Source organism: Cornus florida, unplaced genomic scaffold (assembly GCF_030987335.1).
Source record: "Cornus florida cultivar Cherokee Brave unplaced genomic scaffold, ASM3098733v1 CherokeeBrave_3.0.0_Hap2_Chr11, whole genome shotgun sequence".
NCBI lineage: Eukaryota > Viridiplantae > Streptophyta > Magnoliopsida > Cornales > Cornaceae > Cornus > Cornus florida.
This window is the reverse complement of record NW_026775581.1, coordinates 135,072,677-135,097,092: the sequence shown is the minus strand read 5'-3', so window position 1 is coordinate 135,097,092 and position 24,416 is coordinate 135,072,677. Positions and strand designations below refer to the sequence as shown.

At 33.9% G+C, this 24,416-nt stretch overlaps 4 protein-coding genes across 5 annotated transcripts; 3 read left to right on the top strand and 1 right to left on the bottom strand.

Moving 5' to 3' along the window:
- The first annotated feature begins 149 nt into the window (after nt 1–149).
- LOC132282671 (pentatricopeptide repeat-containing protein At5g15280, mitochondrial) lies at nt 150–4,603 on the top strand. Of its 2 annotated transcripts, XM_059784417.1 has the most exons (2): nt 150–3,444; nt 3,545–3,722. In XM_059784417.1, exons 1-2 carry the CDS (start codon nt 261–263, stop codon nt 3,577–3,579), a joined length of 3,219 nt encoding a protein of 1,072 aa, XP_059640400.1. In that variant the 5' UTR covers nt 150–260; the 3' UTR covers nt 3,580–3,722. The 2 variants fall into 2 exon arrangements, with proteins under 2 accessions (XP_059640400.1, XP_059640399.1); XM_059784416.1 differs by having other exon boundaries at nt 150–4,603.
- A 663-nt stretch (nt 4,604–5,266) lies between these two features.
- Nucleotides 5,267–7,080, top strand: LOC132282674 (casparian strip membrane protein 3-like). The gene is made up of 3 exons (XM_059784419.1): nt 5,267–6,125; nt 6,233–6,356; nt 6,587–7,080. The coding sequence occupies exons 1-3, from the start codon at nt 5,824–5,826 to the stop codon at nt 6,800–6,802; spliced, it is 642 nt and encodes a 213-aa protein (XP_059640402.1). The 5' UTR covers nt 5,267–5,823; the 3' UTR covers nt 6,803–7,080.
- A 1,166-nt stretch (nt 7,081–8,246) lies between these two features.
- On the bottom strand, nt 8,247–10,114 carry LOC132282672 (pentatricopeptide repeat-containing protein At5g15300). The gene has a single exon (XM_059784418.1). The coding sequence runs from the start codon at nt 10,037–10,039 to the stop codon at nt 8,399–8,401; it is 1,641 nt and encodes a 546-aa protein (XP_059640401.1). The 5' UTR covers nt 10,040–10,114; the 3' UTR covers nt 8,247–8,398.
- Nucleotides 10,115–13,819: 3,705 nt separating this feature from the next.
- LOC132285421 (NAC domain-containing protein 92-like) lies at nt 13,820–15,799 on the top strand. Its single transcript, XM_059787609.1, has 3 exons — nt 13,820–14,555; nt 14,641–14,918; nt 15,067–15,799. Exons 1-3 carry the CDS (start codon nt 14,369–14,371, stop codon nt 15,619–15,621), a joined length of 1,020 nt encoding a protein of 339 aa, XP_059643592.1. The 5' UTR covers nt 13,820–14,368; the 3' UTR covers nt 15,622–15,799.
- The last annotated feature ends 8,617 nt before the right edge of the window (nt 15,800–24,416 follow it).

Sequence of the window (24,416 nt, the reverse complement as noted above, 5' to 3'; positions counted from 1 at the left end):
TGGTCTTTAATCAGGACTCCCTACTGGTCCGTCAGCCGTTTGATGAAATGAACTTTGCTGCACCCAGCAGCTCCAAACTTATGAAGTGTAATTTTACTACTTGAAGAAATTAACTTTGATTTATTTATTTATTTTAGAGACCTAAAATATCACATTCTCTCACAAACGCATTGTCGTTTGGTTTGCCTCTTCTTCTCTCTCATTCCATCCATAGAGAGAATTTGTTTTTCCCCAAAAGACCCAAAAGATGCAAGCAATAGATGAGAAAAACAATCTCTACCATCGTTGTTTCCAATCTAATGTTTCGAACTCCGAGTCTTCAACTCCACAAGCCCCAAATCAATCAGGTTTGCTCTCTCCTCTCTGTCTTCTCTCTCTTTACTTCAAAACATCATTTGTTCACCGCATTATCTGAAGTGCCAAAACCACCGACACCATCATCATCTACACACAGAACAAACGATACCTGCATAGATTTGTCTTCAATTAACACTTCTGGTATTGCTAAATCAGTCCTGTTGAGATGTTCACATCTTGGGGACAAGAAAGTAGACACCTTTGCTAACCCTTCTCTCAGAGAACTGCTTTTCGAGTTGTCTGATTTAAGCCCTGAAATTACCCGTCGATTTCGGAGAGTTTCTGAGTTAAAACCCGAGGATGTTCTCGAAATATTACTGGGTTTTCAATTTTATAGTGGGGAGATTGAAAATGAAGCTAAAAAGATCGAGTCTTTATGGGGAATTTTCAAATGGGCTAGTGGCCAAAGTAGGGATTTTAAGCATCTTCCTCGGTCTTGTCAGGTCATGGCCACAATGCTGGTCCGAGGTGGGTTATTTGAGGAAGTTGAATTTTTGCTTTCAACAATGGACAGTAAAGGAATTCCAATGGATAATAATGAAATTTTCAGTAATTTAGTTGAAGGGTATGTTGGTGCTGGTGATTTGAAAAGGGCTATGTCAATACATGATCGAATGAGGAGGCAAGGTTTAGTCCCATCAGGGTCTTGTTATCGTGTTATTCTTGCTTTTTTGGTTCAGATGAAAGAAACCCAATTAGTGTTTCGAGTTTATATGGATATGGTGGAAATGGGATTAGGAATGAGTGGAGCAGAAATGGATAGTTTTGAGAATGTTATTGATTTACTATGCAGGGATGGAAAAGTTCGGGAAGCCAGAAATCTTGTTAAGAAGTTGACTGCTTTTGGAATGGAACCTAGTAATTTAGTGCTTGATGCAATTGCAAGTAAATATTGTGAGAAGAAGGATTATGATGATCTACTGAATTTATTTTTTGAGATCAAGTGTGCACCTGGTGTTGTAGTTGGCAACAAGATTATATTTTCTTTGTGTAGAAATTTTTCCATAGAAAGAGCAAATTTGTTCATTGAGGAACTGGAATGTTTAGGTTTCATCCCTGATGAAATAACTTTTGGTATCTTAATTGGTTGGAGTTGTCGTGAAGGGAAACTGAAGAATGCTTTCTTTTATTTGTCAGAGGTTTTATCGAGAGGCCTCAAACCTGATGTACATTCCTATAATGCTCTTATTAGTGGAATGTTCAAGGAGAGCATGTGGAAACACGCCCAAGACATTCTTTGTGAAATGGATGATCAGGGAGTAACACCTAATATGGCAACTTTCAGAGTTCTCTTAGCAGGATATTGTAAAGCTAGACAGTTTGACGAAGTGAAAATGGTGGTTTGCAAGATGGTGGATCATGGTTTGATCCAAATATCTTCACTAGAGGATCCCATCTCCAAAGCATTTACTATCCTGGGGCTCAATCCCTTGGCTGTAAAGGTGAGAAGGGACAATGATGTGGGATTCTCGAAAACAGAATTTTTTGATGCCCTTGGGAATGGACTTTATTTAGAGACAGACCTAGAAGAATATGATAAGACTATGAGTGATGTTCTCGAAGATTCCGTGGTTCCTGATTTTAACTCCCTTGTAATGAAGCATTGCAGTGATGGAAAACTTAAAACTGCATTGCTGATGGTAGATGAAATGGTTCGCTGGGGGCAAGAACTGTCTTTGTCCGTCTTCTCAACATTAGTGAAAGGGCTTTGTGCTTCCTGTCGCTGTATCAAGGCAATCACCGTTCTCTTAGACAAAATGCCGAAGTTGACTAATCAGCTGGACCAAGAAGCTCTCAATTTGCTTGTCCAATCACTTAGCACAAGGGGATTAATAAACAAGGCAAGGATAATATTTTATGGAATTGTCCAACGGCATTTGGAAATCAGGGATGAGACGTATACTGCTATGATAACGGGTTTATGCAAGAAAGGAAGCTTGAGGGAGCACCTCGATTGCTGGGAACTTGCTCGACAAGATAAATGGTTACCTGCGTTAAAGAATTGGAAGGCTATTATGGATTGTCTATGCCAGCAAGAAATGCTCAAGGAAACAATGGAACTTTTTGAAATAGTGATGGCGGCCTACCCTAACTTAAGATTGGATATTTGTCATGCTTTCCTTGAAAGGCTTTGTGGTACGGGGTTTACGAGCACTGCACATGTTTTGGTGGAGGAACTTCTAACACAGGGCTTTGTCTTGGACCACATGGCTTATAGTCATCTTATAAGAGGTTTCTATACGGAGAAGAAGTTCTCGAAAGCTCTTATGGTATTCGATATTATGCTAGCTAAGAACTTGACTCCAAGCATGGATGTTGCTGTTCTGTTGATTCCTCACTTGTGTAGGGCTGGTAATTTTGAGAAAGCTGTCACTTTGAAAGAGATTGGCTTGAGAGAGCAATACTCTGATTCACTTTCTGTCCACTGCGCTCTGATAAATGGGTTTTCTAAGACAGGGAAGGTTGAAGAAGCAGTCAATCTATTCCAGGATATGTTGTTGAAGGGCTTACTCCCAGGTACTGAATTTTATAACATGTTGGTTCAAGGGTTTTGCCAAGCTAGAAATTCGAGGAGAGTTGGGGAGCTACTCGGCATCATGGTACGAAAGAACTTAAGCATTTCAATCTTGAGTTACCGTAATTTGGTGCGTTTTATGTGTATGGAGGGAAGGGTCCCTTTTGCATTAAGCATGAAAGAGCTTATGCTTAAAGAAAGCAACCCTCCCTATCTCACCATTTATAACATTCTGATTTTCCGTCTTTTCTCAACTGGGAACATTTTGATTGTGGATACCCTTCTACATGAACTTCAGGAGAAGGGATTGCAACTCGACACAGTCACTTATAATTTTCTTGTGTATGGTTATTCGCGTTGTAAAGCCGTGTCACGTTCGCTGCAGTATCTGAATGCTGCCATGCTTAAAGACCTTAGGCCGAGTAATTGCAGTTTGAGAAAAGTAATAAGCTGCCTGTGTTGTGAAGGGGAGCTTGGAAAAGCCTTGGACTTGAGTCGAGAAATGGAATCAAGAGGTTGGATTCATGATTCAATCATTCAAAATGCAATCGCCGAGGGCCTTCTTGCTCAAGGTAAGCTTCAAGCAGCAGTAAATTTTTTGGACCGGATGGTAGAAAAGGGTCTAATTCCTGACAATATCAATTACGATAATCTAATTAAGCGGCTCTGTAGGTATGGAAGACAAGATAAGGCTGTTGAGCTTCTAAACATAATGTTGAAGAAAAAAAACATCCCAAATTCTACCAGTTATGATGGCATAATCCAAGGTTTCTGTTCAAGTCATAAATTGGAACAAGCTCTAGATTTGCATACCGAGATGTTGGATAGAAGTCTTAAGCCAAGCGTCAACACTTGGAATGCGCTTATCCAAAGCTTCTGCTACGATGGACAAATTGCAGAAGCAGAAAGGGTAATGAATTTTATGGTTCAAATAGGTGAAACTCCAACCAGGGAGATGTATTGCTCTGTGATTAACAAGTGCCGCGCTGAAAACAACCTCAGCAAGGCATCAGAGTTCTTACAAAAGATGCAGCAAAATGGTTATGAACCTGATTTTGAGACTCACTGGTCTTTCATTAGCAACTTGAGCAATTCCGGGGACAAGGACAACAGCAACAGCACTCGTCCCTTTCTAGCAACGCTTCTTTCTGAAAGTGGATTTTCTCGGAAAAAAGTCCCCAAGAACAAACCACGGTAACAAAGCATAACTGAATCTGTGGTTGGTAGTTGTTATCACTTCATATTTATTTTTCCATGTTCGTGCCTTCTGAGGAGCTTCTTAGTTTGGTTCTCTTTGCGGATTAGTCCATTGGTAGTTTTACTTTCCCCCTATAATGAGTTCGCTGATCCCAGAAGATCTGTACATCACATTATATGTATATTGACGTATAATTGGGAGTGCTACACATTTCTTTCTGATTCTCAAATTTTGCCAATATCTTTTTCCTTTTTATGTTGCAAGGAATGTAATGTTCTTGGGGATACCTTTTCCTTCCTTTCTTCACCTCTCCTGCATCTGATTATACATATACATTTTTGTAAATATACAATGTTGTGCATTGTCATATTAAAGGCTTGGTTGGTCATCTTTGCCCGGATGTTTATAGAACGAGAAGATTGATGCTAGGTTGACTGAAATTCTATATTTCTCCAGATGGAACGAGGTCTGGTAGGTTTCTTTTTCTTGTTGCTACTGTACTTTTTGGAATATAAGTTTGTTATCGTTGAGTCCGAAGTAGTTCGTGGATGTAGCCCTTTTTATGAACCTATATTATTAAAATATGTGAAAGTATTTCATGGATGTAACATTTCTAATGAACGAACCTAGATTAGACTATGTGAAAGCAAAGCGCTCTTTTGATGCTTACTGGGAATTCAGCAGCAGGAGCTCTTGTCTGCCTAGCATACAAAGGAAATGCTTCCTTTTTTGTCGTCTTTTTTGTTCTTCATAATTTTGAGGAAAACAAGCAGGGGAAAAAAAATATTGGGAGTATCTAATATTTGAAGAGGGACATAAAAAGTATCAGATCATATGGTTTTTATAGTTTATAAATAGCAATAATGTTGGTCAAGTGGTAGACATTACTGCATAAGCGCAATATGTATTCCCTGTGAATGAGAACTCATTTGTCTTGAAAACTATCCAATTCTCTATTATGTATTCCCAGTGAATGAGAACTCATTTGTCTTGAAAACCACCCAATTCTCTATTTTGGAGAAAAACTGAGAGTTTCCATTATTCTGAATTGGCTGGGGTACCACATGTAAGTACTCTGGAAGTATTGGATATTCTCTCAAATGGACATAGATCTAGAGTTCTTAACTTGGGATCATGGAGAATGATGCTATATCTCTTCTAGAAGAGACGGATGGGAAGCAAGGTATGTCAGGTCAGTAGACTTGAGGCCAGTAGACTTCTGTTGAATTTGGCACAAAAGACATCCAAGAAAAAAGAAAGGGGGTCATATAGACCTCAATTTCTGTTCCACAATGTCACAAGGGTAAAGGAACAAAGTGGGTTGGTTAATGAGATATATAACAATCATGCAACAACTCAACTTTCATTTGTTCTTTGAAATCTGGTTGCCAAGATATGTACCAACTGCCCCATCTTACTACATCAGCCCTACATGGCGGATTCAGGAATATGACCAATAATTCCTCAAACATAGCAAATTTGAAAACCTTAATGTTTTCCAACTTTGGGCATACATTTGGTGGAGTTGGAACATGCAAGTCACTCATGCTTTGTACACAATTATCCAAATGACACAGCATGCAAGGGCAGGTAGTGTTTTAAAAACAAGTCTAAATACATGCTTTAGTAAGTATATGATGTACTTGTCAAATGATGACGCATGGATTGAGTTAGATAAGTGGGGGTTTTATCCGACCAATGACAACCAAACCTACCATGCCACTTGGCAACTTTACAACATGTATAAATTCAGATGCCACTCTCATCTTCCATGCACTTCCTTCTCAAGCACCTTCTAAAAACCCTAGCACTCCATACCTATTTTCTTAAAAAGATGAAGGCTGGAACCCTTGAGCTTGGTGAGGCCTCCAAGGGTTCCACTCCACAAAGTGGGGTGAACAGAGGGGTCTCCATACTTGACTTCATTTTGAGACTCATTGCAATCATTGGAACCTTAGGAAGTGCAGTTGCCATGGGAACAACTGATCAAACACTTCCTTTTGTCACACAGTTCATCCGATTCAGGGCTGATTTTGACGATTTTCCAGCATTCATGTAAGTGTTCATACTACTAATGCTGTGAATACCGTTTAAGGAACACTATTTGTTTGTTTGTTTCCGAGAATATGTAAATATAAATAACAGTGTGAGCTTTACAACAGGTTCTTTGTGATTGTAAATTCCATCGTATGTGCTTATTTGGCTCTCTCTCTGGCGCTGTCCATATTCCACATTGTGAGGAGCAGCGCACGACCCAGTAGGATATTCTTGATCTGCTTTGACTCGGTAATTCCTTGGAGACATAGCTAAACTTCAGTTTAATGAAAATTTAATAAAAATGCCTATTGAAGTTATTGAAGAGGAAGGTTTTACACTCTACAAAAAAAAAAAAAAAAAAAAAAAAAAAAAAAAACACACACACACAGTAGAAATCTATTTAGTTCGAAGTTTATTAATTTTTTCAAAGTTGCCTTCTGCATGTCTAGTATGTCCTAACAAAATTTGATGCTGTGAAGGCAATGTTGGCTCTTTTAACCGCTGGAGCTTCAGCAGCTGCAGCAATTGTGTACCTAGCACACAAGGGCAATGCAAAAGCAAACTGGTTTGCCCTCTGCCAACAATTCCAATCCTTCTGTGAGCGCACTTCTGGATCTTTGATCGGATCTTTTGGAGGAATTCTTGTGTTTATACTGTTAATCTTGTTGTCCGCTGTAGCCCTTTCTCGACCTTGACGTGAGATGATCAGTCACCCACTCTTCCAATTACTCATGCTCATCAGTGTATCTGTGTATTTCTTTTTCACGTGTGTCTATTTCAGTTTGTAAGAGTGAATGTCAGTGGCTCTTGTCAACTATTTTTCTATATCTACGTTTGATTTGGATTTTGGAATGATATATTGGGAAATCTTCTGGAAAAAAAGTATTTGTCTCTCAATATTCATCTTGTTCATAGCAATGTTTCTCTATATTTTGCTTATAATTTCAGTCCTGATTGCTCAAAAATATTTCAGTAGCTGGCCACATGGTGCAGAAATATGTTTTTCCTGTTTCCTTTATCCAAATATGTTTGTTTCTGTGTAATGTAAATGAAAGTTGATATGCGTCATCCATTCAGCACCCTTTTCTGAACCACTATGTCATCCCAATGGTGTCTTTTTCTTTCCTTTTTTTTTTTTAAAAAAAAAATAAAAAAAAATTAAAATAAAGGATAAAGTGCAAGGAACATCCTGTTATATAAAAAATTTCACATTTGAAAAATATGAACAAATTGCCCTTGATTGACCATCAATTTTGACCAAAATATTTCATAAAAGCCCCAAAATACCCTTACTCTATCTTCTCTCTCTCATATTTCTCTCTCCATCTCCGGACACCACTGAACACGTGTGGTCGTCCAACATCCTCAAACCCTCCACCACCAGCTCCTCCAACCCCATCAAACATTCAAACCCATTACCGATCAAACTCCATCTTCCCCAACAATCCCACCCAGTTAAAAGATTTTATAGTAACAGTGACCGAGAAAACCAAACAATTAAAGATTAACCAAACATGGAGTCCAATTGGATTGGTTACGCAAACAAACGGAAGACACACGATCGAATATTGTATGGGTAGTGCTGGCACAGTAACATAATAAATGTTATTCAGGTGGAAACAAAGCCCATTCCCCAGAGAGAAACATGTGGAAACTGAAGAAGGTAATGGGAAGTGCGCAGACCCAACAGAAACCCAGACACAAATCTATTTTTATTATTATTTTTTTTCTGGTGTGAGTGATGACAAATCGAAAGAATTGGATCTAAAAAATATTTGCAGGAATCATTTTGGATAGAGGAGTTTCATTTCAAAACTCACCCTAATTGATGGACTCCTATCAAGGAGGTTGGAACATTGCTGGACTATTTTTACAATTAATTGATGATCATGGGGGTATTTGCACAATTTTTATATAACAGGTTTTTTTTTTTTTTTTTTTGCACTTTACCCTTAAATAATTTTTCCTTGATCAAGGAAATACATAAAGCACATACTCACAATCTCCGACCAATAAGTTTTATAATTAATTTCTATAAACATATGTTCATCTGAGAAGAAGTCTTGGGAGCAGCCATGTCAAAGTTTCATTCTTTGTCAATTTATCACAATATCAGAATACATTCATTTGAGGAAAAGGTTATAAGAAAATACAAATGAATAAGTTCCGAGGAATAGAAATATTTGCCAAAGAAGTTTATATAAAAGAAATGCCATCTAATATTGCATGTAACATGCTTGTATTGGTACAATGGAAGGACTGCAAGAGAGGAATTCTAACCACTTTGCAGCTCAAGGAGTTCCCTTTCTGGAATTAGATTTAGGCTTGGCATCAAACAAGAAATGCACAAGAGCTTTGTCATCTGCTTCAATTAGGCTAAACCCAGGCTCTTTCCTCACCCCACTATCATCCATTAACTGCCTCACCTTTTCGACACCATCCCACTCACCTCTTGAGGCATATATGTTAGAGAGTAATACATAGTCACCGCTCTGGTTCCGTCTCATTTTGAGTAGCTGCTCATTTGCACGCCTCCCCAACTCAACGTTTCCATGAATCTTACAAGCCCCAAGCAGGGTCCTCCAAATAATGGCATTGGGTTCAATCTCCATGGAGTCTACAAACTCAAACGCTTCATTCAATAGCCCAGTACGCCCTAGCATATCCACCATACACCCATAATGCTTTATGTTTGGCTCAATATTATACTCATCCTTCATTAGCTTAAAATATTGACGGCCCTGTTTTACTTTTCCTGCATGACTGCAAGCAATTAAGACACCAACGAAGGTAATTTCATTCGGCCTGATTTTCATTCTCTGCATCTCCTTGAAAAGACAAATTGATTCCTCAGAATGACCATGGAAAGCTAACCCACCTATTATAGAACTCCATGTTGCGACATCTTTTTCTCTCATTCCCCAAAACACTTCAAGTGCTTTCTCAATGCTCCCACACTTGGCATACATGTCTATAAGTGCGTTGCCAAGTATAATGCTCAAATCTCCTAAACGCATCTCCAAAAGAGAGCAATGTATCTTCTCTCCAACATCTAAACCTCCCGAATCAGCACAAGCAGACAAAAGACTCAACATGGTCACCTCATCCGGTTGTTCTCCCACACTTCTCATCTCCTCAAACATCTCCAACGCCTGCTCGTGCAACCCACAAAGCACATACCCTGCGATCATTGCGTTCCAAGTCACCACATCACGCTTCGGCACCTCATCAAAAAGCTCCCTCGCACTCTGCATCTCTCCCCGCTTAGCGTAACAGGTAATCATCACATTCCAAGCAATTAAATCTTTCACAGGCATTTCATCAAACAGTTGTCGCGCGACACTCAACTCACCTCTTCTGGCATACCCAGCAGTCAAAGCCGACCAAGGAACAACATCCCTCTTCGCCAAAACATCAAAAAGCTCACTCGCCACCTTTATATCCCCACAATTGGCATGAAAATATATAAGAGTATTCCTTGTAAACGTATTCGATTCAAAACCGAATTTCACAACCTTCCCATGAATCACACATCCCATATTAGCCCAAGAAAGCCTAGTACAAGCCTTGAGTAAGAACGGGAAGGTATAGTTATCGGGTCGAACAAACCGTCTTTCCATCTGTTTATAGAGAGAAACAGCCATTAATGGGTTGGGGCTCTGAGCTGAACCTCTGATCATGGTGTTCCACATGAAGAGGTCTGGTTCGGTAATTTGAGCGAACAGTTGGTGGGCATAGTCTAAACTGGACCACGAAATGGCTATGGCTGAAGCATAAATTAGTTCTCTGAGAGCAGATGGATTGGAGTTGAAGCCATTGATGATCATGAAAGCATGGATTTGTTTGAGGGTTCGGAGGTTTGTGCAGTTTCGCCATAGGGAGGACCGTTGGTGGAGTTTCGAGCTTCTGTCCGTTGCTTTCTTTCCGATCATTACATTACTTCTTCTCCCTATGCGGAGCTCATATTCTATTAAAGCACGTGCGAGCTCGTACAAGTAATTACTACCTCAGTCTTGTATTAATTGTCAACCTCAAAAATTTAGACTCACAATTTTTGTCAATCAAAATTATCAAAATAAACTTTTAGTATAACATATAGATAGTATATAAATATATTAAAAGAATATGATTAAAAATAATATCAAATGATTCAAAAATAAAAAATGATAGTGAATCAAAGTTTTTTAAATTGACAATTAGGAAGTATTAAGTTTTTCCTTTTCCTTTTATTCTTATTATTTTTTTTTTCCTTCTAAAATCTTCTACTAACATAGTTAATTAGTTATGAGTACATTCATGAGCCAACAAAAACAAGAATATAATTTTGTTAATTTGTTTATGTGACCAAGTGTAAGGTTAAACAATGTAAATATATATCTTTGATTGTTTCTAGTCTATGGTAATGAAATTATTACTAAACAACAATTAAATGAATCAAATATATATATATATATATATATATATATATATATGTATGTATGTATGTATAAATATCATGGTTTGACTATTATATATGTAACAATTTCACTATTTTTAAAATTGAAACCAAACTATTGAGCCACAAAAAGTAATTTTGACTTGGTTTGGATCAATATTTGAAAGGATTCATGTGTTTATAACGTGTTAAATTTTAAATGATTATATAACAAAATTTGATTTCGACACATGAATCTGTTAAAATAGACAAAATTTTAAATGATTATATAACAATTTTGTCTATTTCTTTTAGTATATATACAAACTATATACAATATCATGGGTCCAGCTGTGGTTTGTTGGAACTCTCCTAATCTAAAAATGAGTTGTGATACCATGTTCAATTCGGACAATCAAATAAAATGAGATTACTTTATGTGAATAAAGAATGATATTATCAAATAGAATGAGACTAGTAATTAAAAAATAACTTTATAAAATAAGATGTATCATACTCTCAAACTATCTAATATTTTTTTTTACAAAAATATTAGATATTTCTTGCCATGTTCACACACATCACCTAATTAAATGCTCTTCTTCACAACATTTCTAAATTCTACTGTAATATATATATCCCTATTTGGAGCCAAACTAGTAAACTCTCCTGTCGGTTCTAGATTTCTAGTTGTTGATTTATCAATTCTCTCTTTAAAATTCCTAGAGTAAAAGGGGCGTTTGGATCAATCAAATTGTAGCACCCAAACTTACTATGTAATATTAATTTTCATCTTTAAATAAAAATATACAAGGTTGATATTACAAGTGTTAAGTTAATTAGTCATAGAGTCTACGCTCTGTTTGTTTGGATGTAAATTATATTTTGGTATTTATTTGCTATAAAATATTTATAAAGAAAAAAAATATTAAAACTCAATAAAAATAATCTACAAATTCTATATTCAACCTCAACCACGACCTACACCTTTATTAGAGACCAAAACATAAAAAATAAAAAAAATATATTTTACTTAAAAAAAAATATTTTTCAAATATTTTAGGTCGAAACTTAAATTCATAAATTCATTAGCAATTACTACGTGGCAAGTCAATTAAAGATATTAGGAATGGTCTCCATTAAAATCCTTGGTTGTTATAGAACAAACCAACCAGGATCTACCACCTCCTAGGACCCCCCTCCTCTCATATCACACACTAGTTAGTTGCAACTTCCACCTTATCTTATGCATGTCATGACGTTTTAAATAATAAAAAGAATATTATTAAATTAGCTTAATTACCAGTTATTTTATTTTTTTCTTTTTCATTTTTCAGTTAATTCAAAATGACCACAATATCCTTATATTCAGAAGGTAAAGGTGGAGGGGTATTTTGTAATTTCAGTCTATTCAAAGAAATGCCAATTACAAGGTGCAAAGCCTAGTGTGCATTAGCTGGCACGTGAATACAATATACGGTTATATAAACTGATATTTCAATTATTTATTTTTTGCTAATTACAGTGGTATTGATGATTTATAATGTTTTACTAAAATTAATTACTTGCGTCTAAATGCACGTTTTGAGAAGAAAGCTAGGGCATATTTGGCATTACTTCAGCACCCATTGACAGATGGTTCCAGTTGTAGTTTTGAGTTATAAACTTTGGGCATCCAGTGAAATACGAGTCATATTACCTAACTAATTTTAGAATTTCACTACAATTTCTGTTTTTCCCTGGTATAAAAGCGAAAATGGTAGCAATTTTGGATTCTTCTTGTAAAAGTGAAAGCATCATCGATTCTCACGCGTGCTTCAATCAATTAATTAAGAATATTGACGCATTAATACTCTCAATTTAATGATTTAAGACAAAAATATCATCGCAAAATGATAACGTTATTATAAAATCATTTGAAAGTCATGCTTGAGAACACTGGGTTGTTGACATATTAAAATTATAAAAAATAAAAATAATAAAAAATTTAATTCAAAATTCAAACTATATTTTCTGCGATTGTAATTCCAAAGCCTCAATTTAATACTCTTAAACGCAATATCAGTGATTTTTTTTGTTACGCAATCACTTTGTCATTTGTATTGTCTTCTCCATTTGTTTTGATGATTTAAAATGCTGCTCTAGCATGAACTGTAGTAGTCAATATCTCCTTCATTTTGTTAAGAGGTATGAGCATGCTCATGAATTAAAACTTCTGCCAAACACCACACATAAATCATCTCTGTGAAACCAGTCAGATGCATTTGCTCTGCAGTTCACATGGAACTAATTAATTGAGCAGACACTTTCTCCATTTAGGATTGTAATTAAGTGTACCAATCTAACAAACTCATCCTTCCCATACTTCTTGAACTTTAAATAAAGTTATTATTGTAAATTACTATATGAAATTTTTATATATTAATCACCAATGGTATTCTCTCATTTTTAAAAATAGAATAGAAGATTAGAAGTAAGGATGTCAACGAGACAGTTCGGGATGGAACACTCCTTTCCCAAACCCGTCTCACTAATAAAAATATTTTTTCAAATTCGATATGAGACGGGACGGATTCGTGACGCCCAGATATATATATTTTTTAAGAATAAATAATTCAAACTTGAATAATTTAAAGATAATTTTAGTTTTCTTTTTTGGGTAGTATATTATAGCTAATAAGAAATTATAATAAGAAAGAAAAATATATTATAGCTAATAAAAGAATATTTATTTATATATTAATTATTAATTGGATGGATTCGAATTGAATACGTCCCTAAATCTATTAGGATAATCCCAAATTCAATTCACTAACATAATAGGGCGGGTCAAATTGACATTCCAAGTCCGAAGTTTAATTTCTTGAGAACAATAGAAGTGTGAATAGGAAAAAAAGAAAGAAAAACTCCATATATATATATATATATATATAAGTAGAGAGGATCGGTCCTGCCCACAGAGAGGACAAAATTGGTTTTGACAAAAAAGAAAAGAGAGAATGTGTTTTTTTGTAATATTGTTCAAATTCAGACAGTTATGACTTACGACACTAAGTTTGTTGTGAGATATATCATTTTTGGCATCAAAAGAATGTGATAAATTTTTTAAAAATTTAAACTATATAATATTCCACAGTAGTTTAACTTTTGTTAAACAAATGACAACTAACACAGTTGTTTTCACTGTTTTGAATATAATAATTTATGACTACAGCCCGTCGACTATAAGTAAATTAAAAAAAGAGTTAGTTATCACATATTGAAGCAGAGAATAGGGACGAGTTATTGCTGGTCATATTGAAGAAGAAAAGGAAATGATAATAATTAAAAAAAAAAAAAAAAAAAAGGGGTAGAAAGAGATGGCTGAAAACCATAACCTACCCACCAATTTGCCTTAAAAACTACGTTTCTTTCTCTCCCCAAAACCCCTATTTATGGACTTCTGTTCCTCAGACTACCTTCTTTTCATAACATCTTTCAATTCCTCTCTCTAAGAAGATCTTCTCCCTTCCCTTCTCTCTCATGTTTGCATATTCCTTCAAAGTTAATGTTGTAAATATCTAGTTTTCTTTATATCATCTAACAAAATCTTTGTTTTGTAGGCTCACAAAAAAAAAAAAAAAAAAAAATCCCTTCTAGGTTGCTTTTGTCTGTTTTCTGTTCAGTATGGATTTCTAGAGATATTTTGGTACCAACCCTTTTCAAATTCAGAGGTTTAAAGTTGTGGGTTTGTGTTTGTTAGCACAATTTAGAGCTTGTGTTGTGAATTGTGAGAGCACCATTATAAGTTAGTAGAAGCTTTGAGATTTGTTCTTTGAAACATAGGGTTTTGGTAAGGATTACAGGAATGGAAAAAAATTCAAGTATTGGTAGGGAAGATGAACCAATAGAATTGCCTCCGGGTTTTCGATTTCACCCAACTGATGAAGAGCTTATAACTCACTATCTGTCTCCAAAGGTCCGTGACGGCTGCTTCTGTGCTAAAGCAATCGGAGAAGTTGATTTGAATAAGGTTGAGCCTTGGGATTTGCCGTGTAAGTCTCTTGTTGTCTATATAATTTTTCATTTTCTTTAAGTATACTATGAACCTTAAGTGTATTCTGAATTCATATTTTGAAGGGAAAGCGAAAATGGGCGAAAAAGAGTGGTATTTCTTCTGTGTTAGGGATAGGAAATACCCAACTGGTTTGAGGACAAACAGAGCCACAGATGCTGGGTATTGGAAGGCAACAGGCAAAGATAAGGAGATTTACAAGTCGCAACAACTGGTTGGGATGAAGAAAACTTTGGTTTTCTACAGAGGAAGGGCTCCTAAAGGAGAGAAAACCAACTGGGTCATGCATGAATATAGATTAGAGGGCAAGTATTCCATGTATAGCCTCCACAAAACAGCAAAGGTGAATGAATCATCTCATCCTCTGTTTTCTCCTAAAAACTCTGTTTCCTTTTTAGGTTATTTATGTTTTCCTTTCATTTTCCTCTGTTTTCTCTAGAAAATTCTGTTCCTGGGTGAGGATTTTAACGTTTTCCTTTCATTTATTGCAGAATGAATGGGTGATTTGTAGAATATTTCAGAAGAGCTCATGTGGGAAGAAGATACATATTTCAGGGTTGGTGAGGATGAGCAGTTATGGCGATGAATCGCCGCCTTCGAATTTGCCTCCATTAATGGATTGTTCTGCTTATGATGGCCAGACAAGAAACATAGCTGCTGATACGTCTCACGTGACCTGCTTCTCCGATTCCATGGAGGACCAAAAACCCCAGGAAGACACGAGCTTCAACACTCCACTTTTAGCATCTTCTACGAAACCATCTGATATATCTTCCTCTGCTTCGTTGCTTTCTCCAAAACTCTCTCTCCCAAACTCATTCTTCATCAATCAGATTGTGCCAAACTTTGCGAATTCGCAATACGCCGACTCTTTTCTGATGCAAGACCAGTCCATAATGAGGCTTCTGCTTCAGAACAATGCACCAAAGCAGCAAAATTCAAGACCAGAATTTGTGTCAAACCAAGAGTTGGAACAGAAGTCATATGAGGATCCATTTACTTCATCAGCTGGACCAGTGGACCTTGATTGTCTCTGGGATTACTAGATTTGAAGATAAAGATTAGGAATTCAAGAAGAAGAAAGGGAAGAGCATGATGTTCAGGAACACTATTGTTATAAGATTGGATCTGTATGTGTATAATTTTCTGTATCAAAATAATGTGAAGGAAATGGCCTGTACTATAGAAACTAAATTTATTTGACCAGTGTTTTCAATTTTACCTTTTATTTTTCCTTCTGCTAATGTTCATACTCTGAGAGCACAATTAGTCAAGATATGATGCATTTTTTACAATCATCACACATACTTCAGATTTGTTAGTGAGTGAATTTAGCGTCTCTCTCTCTCTCTCTCTCTCTCTCTCAAACACACGCACACACCAATCAACTATTGAATTAAATGTTAGGCCAACAACCTAGTGTTCAGGGATGATTGAGAATATATGATTGAATATGCAAATAGATGGCATGTTGAAAATGATCCCCATCCAATGCAGTGAAAATGAGTTAGGTTCATTGTACAGAGTATATCACATCCCGACCGACTGATGGGGTCTATGTCTTTGTTCGAAAAAATAGTGGGTATTTTTGGGTATCCAGAATATATATAGTATTCCAAAAAAAATCATTTTCTATTATTAAGGAAAATAAAGTGTTTTAAATGAGTACTAAGCTGGAATATTTAATTTTTTTCTTTTGTTTGGCTGTTTTGAATTGGAGAATGTATCATTGCTCTTTTATTTTTCACTCTTTGTCATTTGTCACCGTGGTCATGAAGCTGATAAAAATGAAGCCGGACAGTGTTACATTCAATATATTTATAGAATCATTACATCTTATGCAAGAACAACACAGTATTTGTCTGTCAACTCCAGTTAGTTTCCACTTCGCTTTCTATAATTTGGATCTTTAATTTTACATTCCAATAATCTTTCCTGAATTGAAAAAAGGACAAAGAACTCTCATAATCTTTTATTTATTTCCAAATTAAATTTCCTTCGAAAAGTAATTTCTATTATCTAGTACTACGGTAAAAGTATTTGAATCTTCAAACACATAACATCAAAAGATGTTTAGTCTGTCTAGAACACATTGCACATAACTTATGTGTGTTTGGATTCATATGCTTTTAGCCCTTTATCAATAATCTAGGGTAATTTAAGGTTGATGCTTTGGCCATTGGTCTGTTTGATAAGCTTGTAAACTCGATTTCATACGTTTATCGAGTCACACAGTCTCTCACACATGAATTAATTTATTTAATTTGTTGCTTAGCAAGTCCCTCTTTGGACAATACATCTCACGAGTACTCCAAGTATGATTTCAATATATATATAATTGGGAAAAAGAGTCTAACTCAACATCATTTCCAGAAAACATGAGTAACGACCTTTATTCATTGATAATATGATCAATCTTTTTATATGCATACATGGGCTACTATATATGTTTAATTAATTGTTAACACAAATAATAATAATAATAAATGAAACAGTCATCCATCATTTTCACTTCAAATTTTGGTAATCCAGTAGTGTAGTGTAGGTTAATTTATTTGTCTTCATGCAAGGGTGGCATCCTACGGCTGAGCTGTTCATATTATCAACTAGTTACGTACTCACTTTTCCATACTCAGAAATAAACCTATTTTGCAAAATTTAATAACTATAAGTTTAGTCTTTATAAATAGATTTACTCAACCAGATGATTTGGATCCTTTCAGACTTTGATCCGATGATAATGTGGCTAAAGTCAAATCGTACGATCGAAATTTGCAGAGTTTAAAAGAAAGATTTAGCAGGAGAGGATCCTTATAGTTGTCCATGATATTGTTCGAGTATAAATATTGAAATTAATGACAACTTTAAACTTTTTTTTTTTTTCAAGAATTAATATGTACTTCATTCAAACTGTTTTCTCCATTTCTTCTTTTTTAGAAAATAAAAACAAAAAAAAAAAAAAAAAACAAAAACACCTTGTGTATCTGTAACTGGTTGGATTAAAATTTATGTTTAGAGTGGGGGTATGTTTCTAATGCAAAATAAAAACTGCATGCTACATGCACAAAGCTTGCATATATGTATGTGTGTAAATGTATAAATGGTGTATGTATGTATGTATGTATGTATGTATATGTGTGTGTGTGTGTGTGTGTTTGTGTGTCGTGTGTGTATAACATTTAAGATATGTTAGAGACTATATATGGGGAAACATTAGCTAGAACAAACTTTAATTCCAACCAATAAAAAACATTCTTCTGTATTGAATTCTAAAATATATATCAATCCAATAATGTGAAGCCTATCCAAAGGAATAACTAAAATATTCTTGGGCTCCATTCCATTAAGTACTCTCATTATTTTTTCCCACATGATAAATACGTAGTGCTACGCCAATTGCATGCCTCACCCTTGCACGAAATCAACCATACTCTATTTTGAAGATTGAAAGTTTTTATTCTTTCCCTTTTCTATGTTTTTGGCTTTATTATTCTGTGTCTTCAAGTGCAAAACAGACAAATATTAATCCAATGCAACATGTAAAAGCATCTCACAAAACAAACGTCTTAGCTTTTTGTCATGTTGTTCATGATTTTTTTTTACATGATTCATAATTATTCGGTCTCAGCGAATCATAACTCAACATACAAATAAAAATATAAATAAAGTTATTATATTTACTTGGTGCATCACTGGACCGTGCTTGTAATCTCACATCATATATTTAATAATTTTTTGTTATTTCAAATACTACAAGATATCGTCGATGTATTCAATACTACTCATGAAGGGACTTACATTAGGATGAACCTGAATTTTATTTATTTATTAAAATACCTTACTAAATTAGTCTTTTTTTAACTATGTGCTCTTAAAATATTACTATTGCTCTTTGAAATTATTAAGAAATATCATTACTGCCCCCCTTCCCATTCCAACTTAATAGTCTAGCTCCGTACCCGATACTACTAGTAGTTTTTAATAAAAAGAAAGAAAGAAAAAAATAATTTTTTATCGTAAATATACAATCTTGAAATAATTACAATTAAATTAGATCATTTTATACACATACCTGGCTGAAAAATGAGTTAGCCAGCAGAGCGGTCCGGATTTGGGATCTCGTTGGCACCAATTGTTTCAAATAATATGAAGAAAATCCATGTTAAGTAAAATGTATTGATAAGCTTAACTATGTTACATAGAAAAGTACATAGTTAATTTATACGTGCACCTACGAAAAAAAAAAATAAAAATAAAAAATAAAAATAAAAATAAAAAATAAAAAATTATATACATAAAATAATATCAGATTTTTAATATGTCTTTCTTTCTTAGAGATCGAGTGCCATCTATATTATAAAGCTATATCATGTCATCTTAAAATTATTGAGACGGTGTTATGATTAATATTTTTTTTTTTATAAGCTCAATGCATGGAGTATATAATTAATTTTTACGTGCACCATCTATATCATAAGACAGATATCACTCCATCCTATGCTTTTTTGACTGTTATAATTAATGGTTTTAAAAAAATATTAATATGTATATATATATATATATATATATATAATTCTGCAATTATATAGAGAATATGAGGGTGAAAATGTCAATAAGCGGGATAATAAACCTACGTAGTCGAACTGAGACTGAAGAAAAGGGGTGGTTGTGGCCTCAAAGACTCAAAGTTGGGCCATTGCTTTCGGGACAGGATTAGGCGAAAAGGACGGTAGGCCCACCTTCTCAACGGCCGAAACGTAATATGTAGGGGCCCACTTCATACCTCTCACTACCGACACGTGGTTCTGGTTTCTGCTGGCGTCAAACAAGTGGGCCATTCACATCTTTGACGTCAGACCAGTCTACTCTGTCTACCACGTCACCTTTTTTTTGTTTTTGTTTTTTTTGGCGTATATGCTACTAAGTGTGAAAAGACGGCTACAAAGAAAATTTTGGGTTTGATGCGAATGAATGATTAAATTCCAGATTGGGCTGAAACCAAGGGCCCTGGTGGGTCAGGTAGAAAAGAGTAATTTGCAGGTGATCAATTTAATACTTTATTATTATCCCCAAAAAAAATAAATCAATTTAATACTTTAGGATTTTACAGAAAGAAAAAAAAAATCATAATATATATATGCATAATAGTTTTTTCCCCTAATTTAAGTGTAATTTTTTTAATAAAAATAAAAAGTACAAAAAATTAAGAGGAGCCGAGGAAGCATGGCTTTTAGTTGCTAACAATACTTGTCAAACCCACGAGGAAAAGAAGAAGAAGAAGAAGAGCACATGTTACATCATTCAACCCCCGAACAGGATATGTGAGCCAGAAAATGGTTCTCACAGACCCCACAACATCGGAATAATTTATTCTCTCCTATCCACTCAATCATCAGCTATTGTTAAAAGTTAATTTTTTTCTTCTTCAACAAAACGAAACCATCATTATATTATATCAACACAAACATGTATAAAAATAACAATCATACACATAATTTACTCAATTCTAGAATTACGTATATAAGAAATAAATATTTTACTATTATATATGAATCAAAAAAAATAATATATAACCACATATTAAAATCAACTCACTCACTCAATTCGTCCCGTAATTAACATATGATCAAAATATGCCTTCACGTAAATACTACACCATAACTCCATCTCGATCTCTTCATAACTCTACCATTCTAGATTTACTAAAAATTTCTCCACTTCAAATAACACATTATGATAAACTTAAGAAATACGTTAACATACTAACACACATGACATCACGTAGACATTTTGTGGTGTGGCTCACACCATCATTTACACAAACGCTTAATTATACAACACTTAATTTAGCATTTTTTCAATGACGGATCTTGAACCCTCACCGTTAGATATACAAAAGTTTTTGGTAGGGATGTATCAATTTTTCCAAAAGATATATTTTCATCTAAAACAAGTGGAATCATAACCAACTCATCTTCCAACGTTCAATTGTTATGTTCAAGTAATTGCAAGTTCCAACCACAAAGATAATGATTTATACAATTAAGTGGAGCTATCTCTTACAATTTTTAAGAATAACTAATTAAACATTACAATGTGATCGTCGCATGCACTCCATATCTCAAAGAGAAACATTCTCTATGGGTTCGTTTGGTTAGACAGAAATAGATGGTGAAAAGTGAAAGTGAAAGAAAGTGAAGTGAAGGAAAAGAAAATTAAGTTTCCATGGTGCATTTGGTTAGCGTGAAATTTTTTCAAGAAAGTTGTGAAAAAATATTATGTTGTTAGTTTGGATAGAATGCAAGAGAAAAGAAAATGATTGTACTTGACAAAATTGTCCTTATAATTTTAAATGCTAAAAATATAAATAAATTTGAGTAAAATTAATTCATGCATCAAATTTTGTTGTTGATAACAATATTATGAACTTGTATGAGACACCAAGTCACTTGAATTACTTTAGTCAATATATATATGATTTAGACATTACAATTTATATAGTAATTGTAAGAACTTTGATGAAATCGAATAAGATTAGAATTATTCCACTATATGTTTGTTTATATTAGAATAACCAATACCAATAGAATTTTACATAAAACAACCAAGTTTATGAGGGTTTTCTTTTTGAATTCAACTAAAATTATATAACTATAGAATATTTTGTATTTTTCTTTTTAATAAACGTATATATTTTCTAAAACTTATAATAATTTTAGTATCCAAATTTTAAAATCTAGTTGATATGTATATAAATTAATATAATGCACTTAAAAAAATAACCACCATAATATGTTATATGTATATACCTATTTGAAAAAAAAAAAAGAAAAAAGAAAAAAGATAAAGGAAATCAATTGATAATTAGGGATATAATAGGAATTTAAAATATAACTTCACAACTTTCCTGAGAAATAAAAATTTTCGCGTGTTTTATACTGGAATCGTTTTAGAGAAAATTAGCTATTTTCAGGAATCCCAATTTTCTGAAAATTTTTCATTTCATTCTAAACAAACGCACAAAAAGTTTAAATATTTTTCTATTTTTTTCCTTTCTTACTAGTTCTATCTAACCAAACGAACCCTGTAGATCATTAATGCAACCCAATCAGTTTAGCTAAACCTACAAAACTACCGGACGTATATAATTGTGTATCGGTTTTCTCCGATAATTAAATTTCCTAAGATGAGTGCATGTGTGAATGAATTTAGATACAGTTGTTTACATATACATATATGCGCGCGCGCGTGTGCAGATGTTCCAAATTTCCAATGGAGATAAGGGATGGTTTTGTCAAGCTTATCTTTGTTTAGATAAATAAGTGCTTTGTACGGAATACTTATAAATGCAGTCAACATTTATAAATGATTGCTATTTTTGCATGCGGATACAGGATGATGTGATGACGTGGCACCCCCACATCCATCAATGTGACTATCAATTTTCATTCTTTAAAATATTTTTCTATTCATTATTTATCCGAGTCTCCCATTTACTAATGATATATTGATCAAGAAATTATGTCACCAAAAAGCATGGTGGCTTTGTTCTATTGGCTATTGACAATTATGGTACTGTCATTTCATTTAGTTCATTCTCTTTTCGGCAAATTTGGGTCAGCTAACAGTATGATTTTTATGGTGCATTGCATGAACCAACAACCGCAGTCTTCACCGAAGGTATATCTGGGTCAGTTTTTATGGTGATAATGATGATGACAAATTTGACAAATTGCACCTTATTTTAAAACTGTTGATTATTTGTTTATATCTTATTATAACTAATATTATATAAGTTCTTCTTTCCTTTTAGAGAGATAAGACACGTTTAATTTGTAATTCTGAAAATAATTTTTTATTTTTAAAAATTTTTAAATAGAAAATTGTACAAATTTTTTTTACTTGATTTAATTTTTTAAAAACTATTTTCTGAAAACTCAATTATAAAAAAACTTATTTTCAAAAAACTGTCTTTTATTATTCTCAAAAAACTATCTTCTATTACCTGAATTATCTGAATTCTTAAGAACTTTTTTCAGAGTTACAAACCAACCATGTCCTAAGTAATCGAGTTTTCATAAGAAAGAGAGAGAGAGAGAGAGAAAAAAAAAAAAAAAAAAAAATGAGAGAGAGAGTGTGTGTTTGCTTGAGTTATGAGAAAAAAAAAAAAAAATTATAATAAATAAAATAAAAACAAAAATAACTGACCAATGTGAATTAACTTTTAATGACAAAGATCTCACCTCACAATTTAGAGGTTGAAAGTTCGAATCCCTTAAAGTTACCTCTCAAAAAAATTTCTGTGTAATTGCCTGTTGCATGTTGAATGGAAAAATTGTATGTGGTGAATTATGATCATGAGTGCCATAAAAGACGTGAGGAAAAAAAAAAAAAAAATCAATGTTAATTGGGAATGGGGTATGAAAGAAAAGAAAGGAGAATTTTTTTTTTTCCAGTTTGGTTGTAAAATGCTATCTTAAACCAAATAAGGGCTTGAGACCGTTTAAAATAATAGGAGAAGGTGAGCTATAATCTATTGTTTTTCAAAACTTGTGCTTGTCTTCTTAAAGAGCGTTTATTAAAAGCCTTGGGGGTACCAGCTTTGTCTAAACGCTATTTTATAGCTAACAGCTCTTCTGCGAAAATTCATCCGAACACTCAAGAATTCAGCTTTTGACCTCTAAAAGTCAAAAACGGCTTTTCAAAAGCCAAACCAAACAAGGCCTTAGGGTATTAGCAGCAAGTAATTTGTGGGCTTTGGATATCAGTGGAATAAAATCATACAGTAATAATTATGTACTAACCCCGTCCAATGCCCATCAAAATCAGTCAGCCAACAGTTGCGTTCAAGTGCACCTCTAGAATAAAAAAAATAGAGTCACCAATTTAGCCCATAGTACAAAGCCCATAAAAATTATAGGAGGCCCAAGTTACCTATAATCTTTAGAGCAACTCAACTCATAATATAATAAGTAGATGGAAATAAGACATTTTAATGGTCTCTCAAAAGACTTTTCATATTTTGAAATTGTCAAAAGTATTGCCAAATATAACAGCTCTCCAATGACCTCCCAAACTCAAAGAGTTATTTTATATTTGACGGCCTATTTTGTAATTTTTTTATTTATTATGAAAAAAACAGCTTTAATCAATTCAAAACTCAAGCTACATCAATCCTTGATGAGTTTAAACAAAATCGAGAATTTCAATACTTGAAAATAGACTAGGATTTTTTTTTTAAACATATTTTATATGTCATTGATTGGTTTAAACAAATTTACAATGCATTATTTCCTACATAAAACTTTATATGTTACAAATGACAAGTATACATAAAAGAAGTGAATTTTTAAGGGTTAAGTGTAAAAAAAAAAAAACCTTATAATATACAAAATGTGTAATTATTTCATTTTTTAATTTGTGCAAATAAGGACAAATCATAATTTTGGTGGTGAAATTACTAAATTATCCTTACTTTATCATTAACAAAAAAATTAAAAAAATAGGCAAAAGGCAAATTGTCAAAATTACCCTTAATATAATAACAAGTCTAACCCGCATATTCTGTATTCTTTATACCTGAAGCCAAACACACCCAAACGCACTGAAACACTTGAGACACCCACCAAACACACACCTCCTAGACATCAACAATCTTCACTCTCTCTCACCGAAACAACGTGCTCTCGGACACACTGTAGATGAACGAACTAGGTTCCTCACTTTGATTCGTTCTCACTCTATCTCTCTCACTGTTTTACACGTATCAAATGAATACTTAAGCAGCAAAATTGGTGATTGAAACCTATAGAACCCCTTTTGTATCCAGTGACAATTAGTA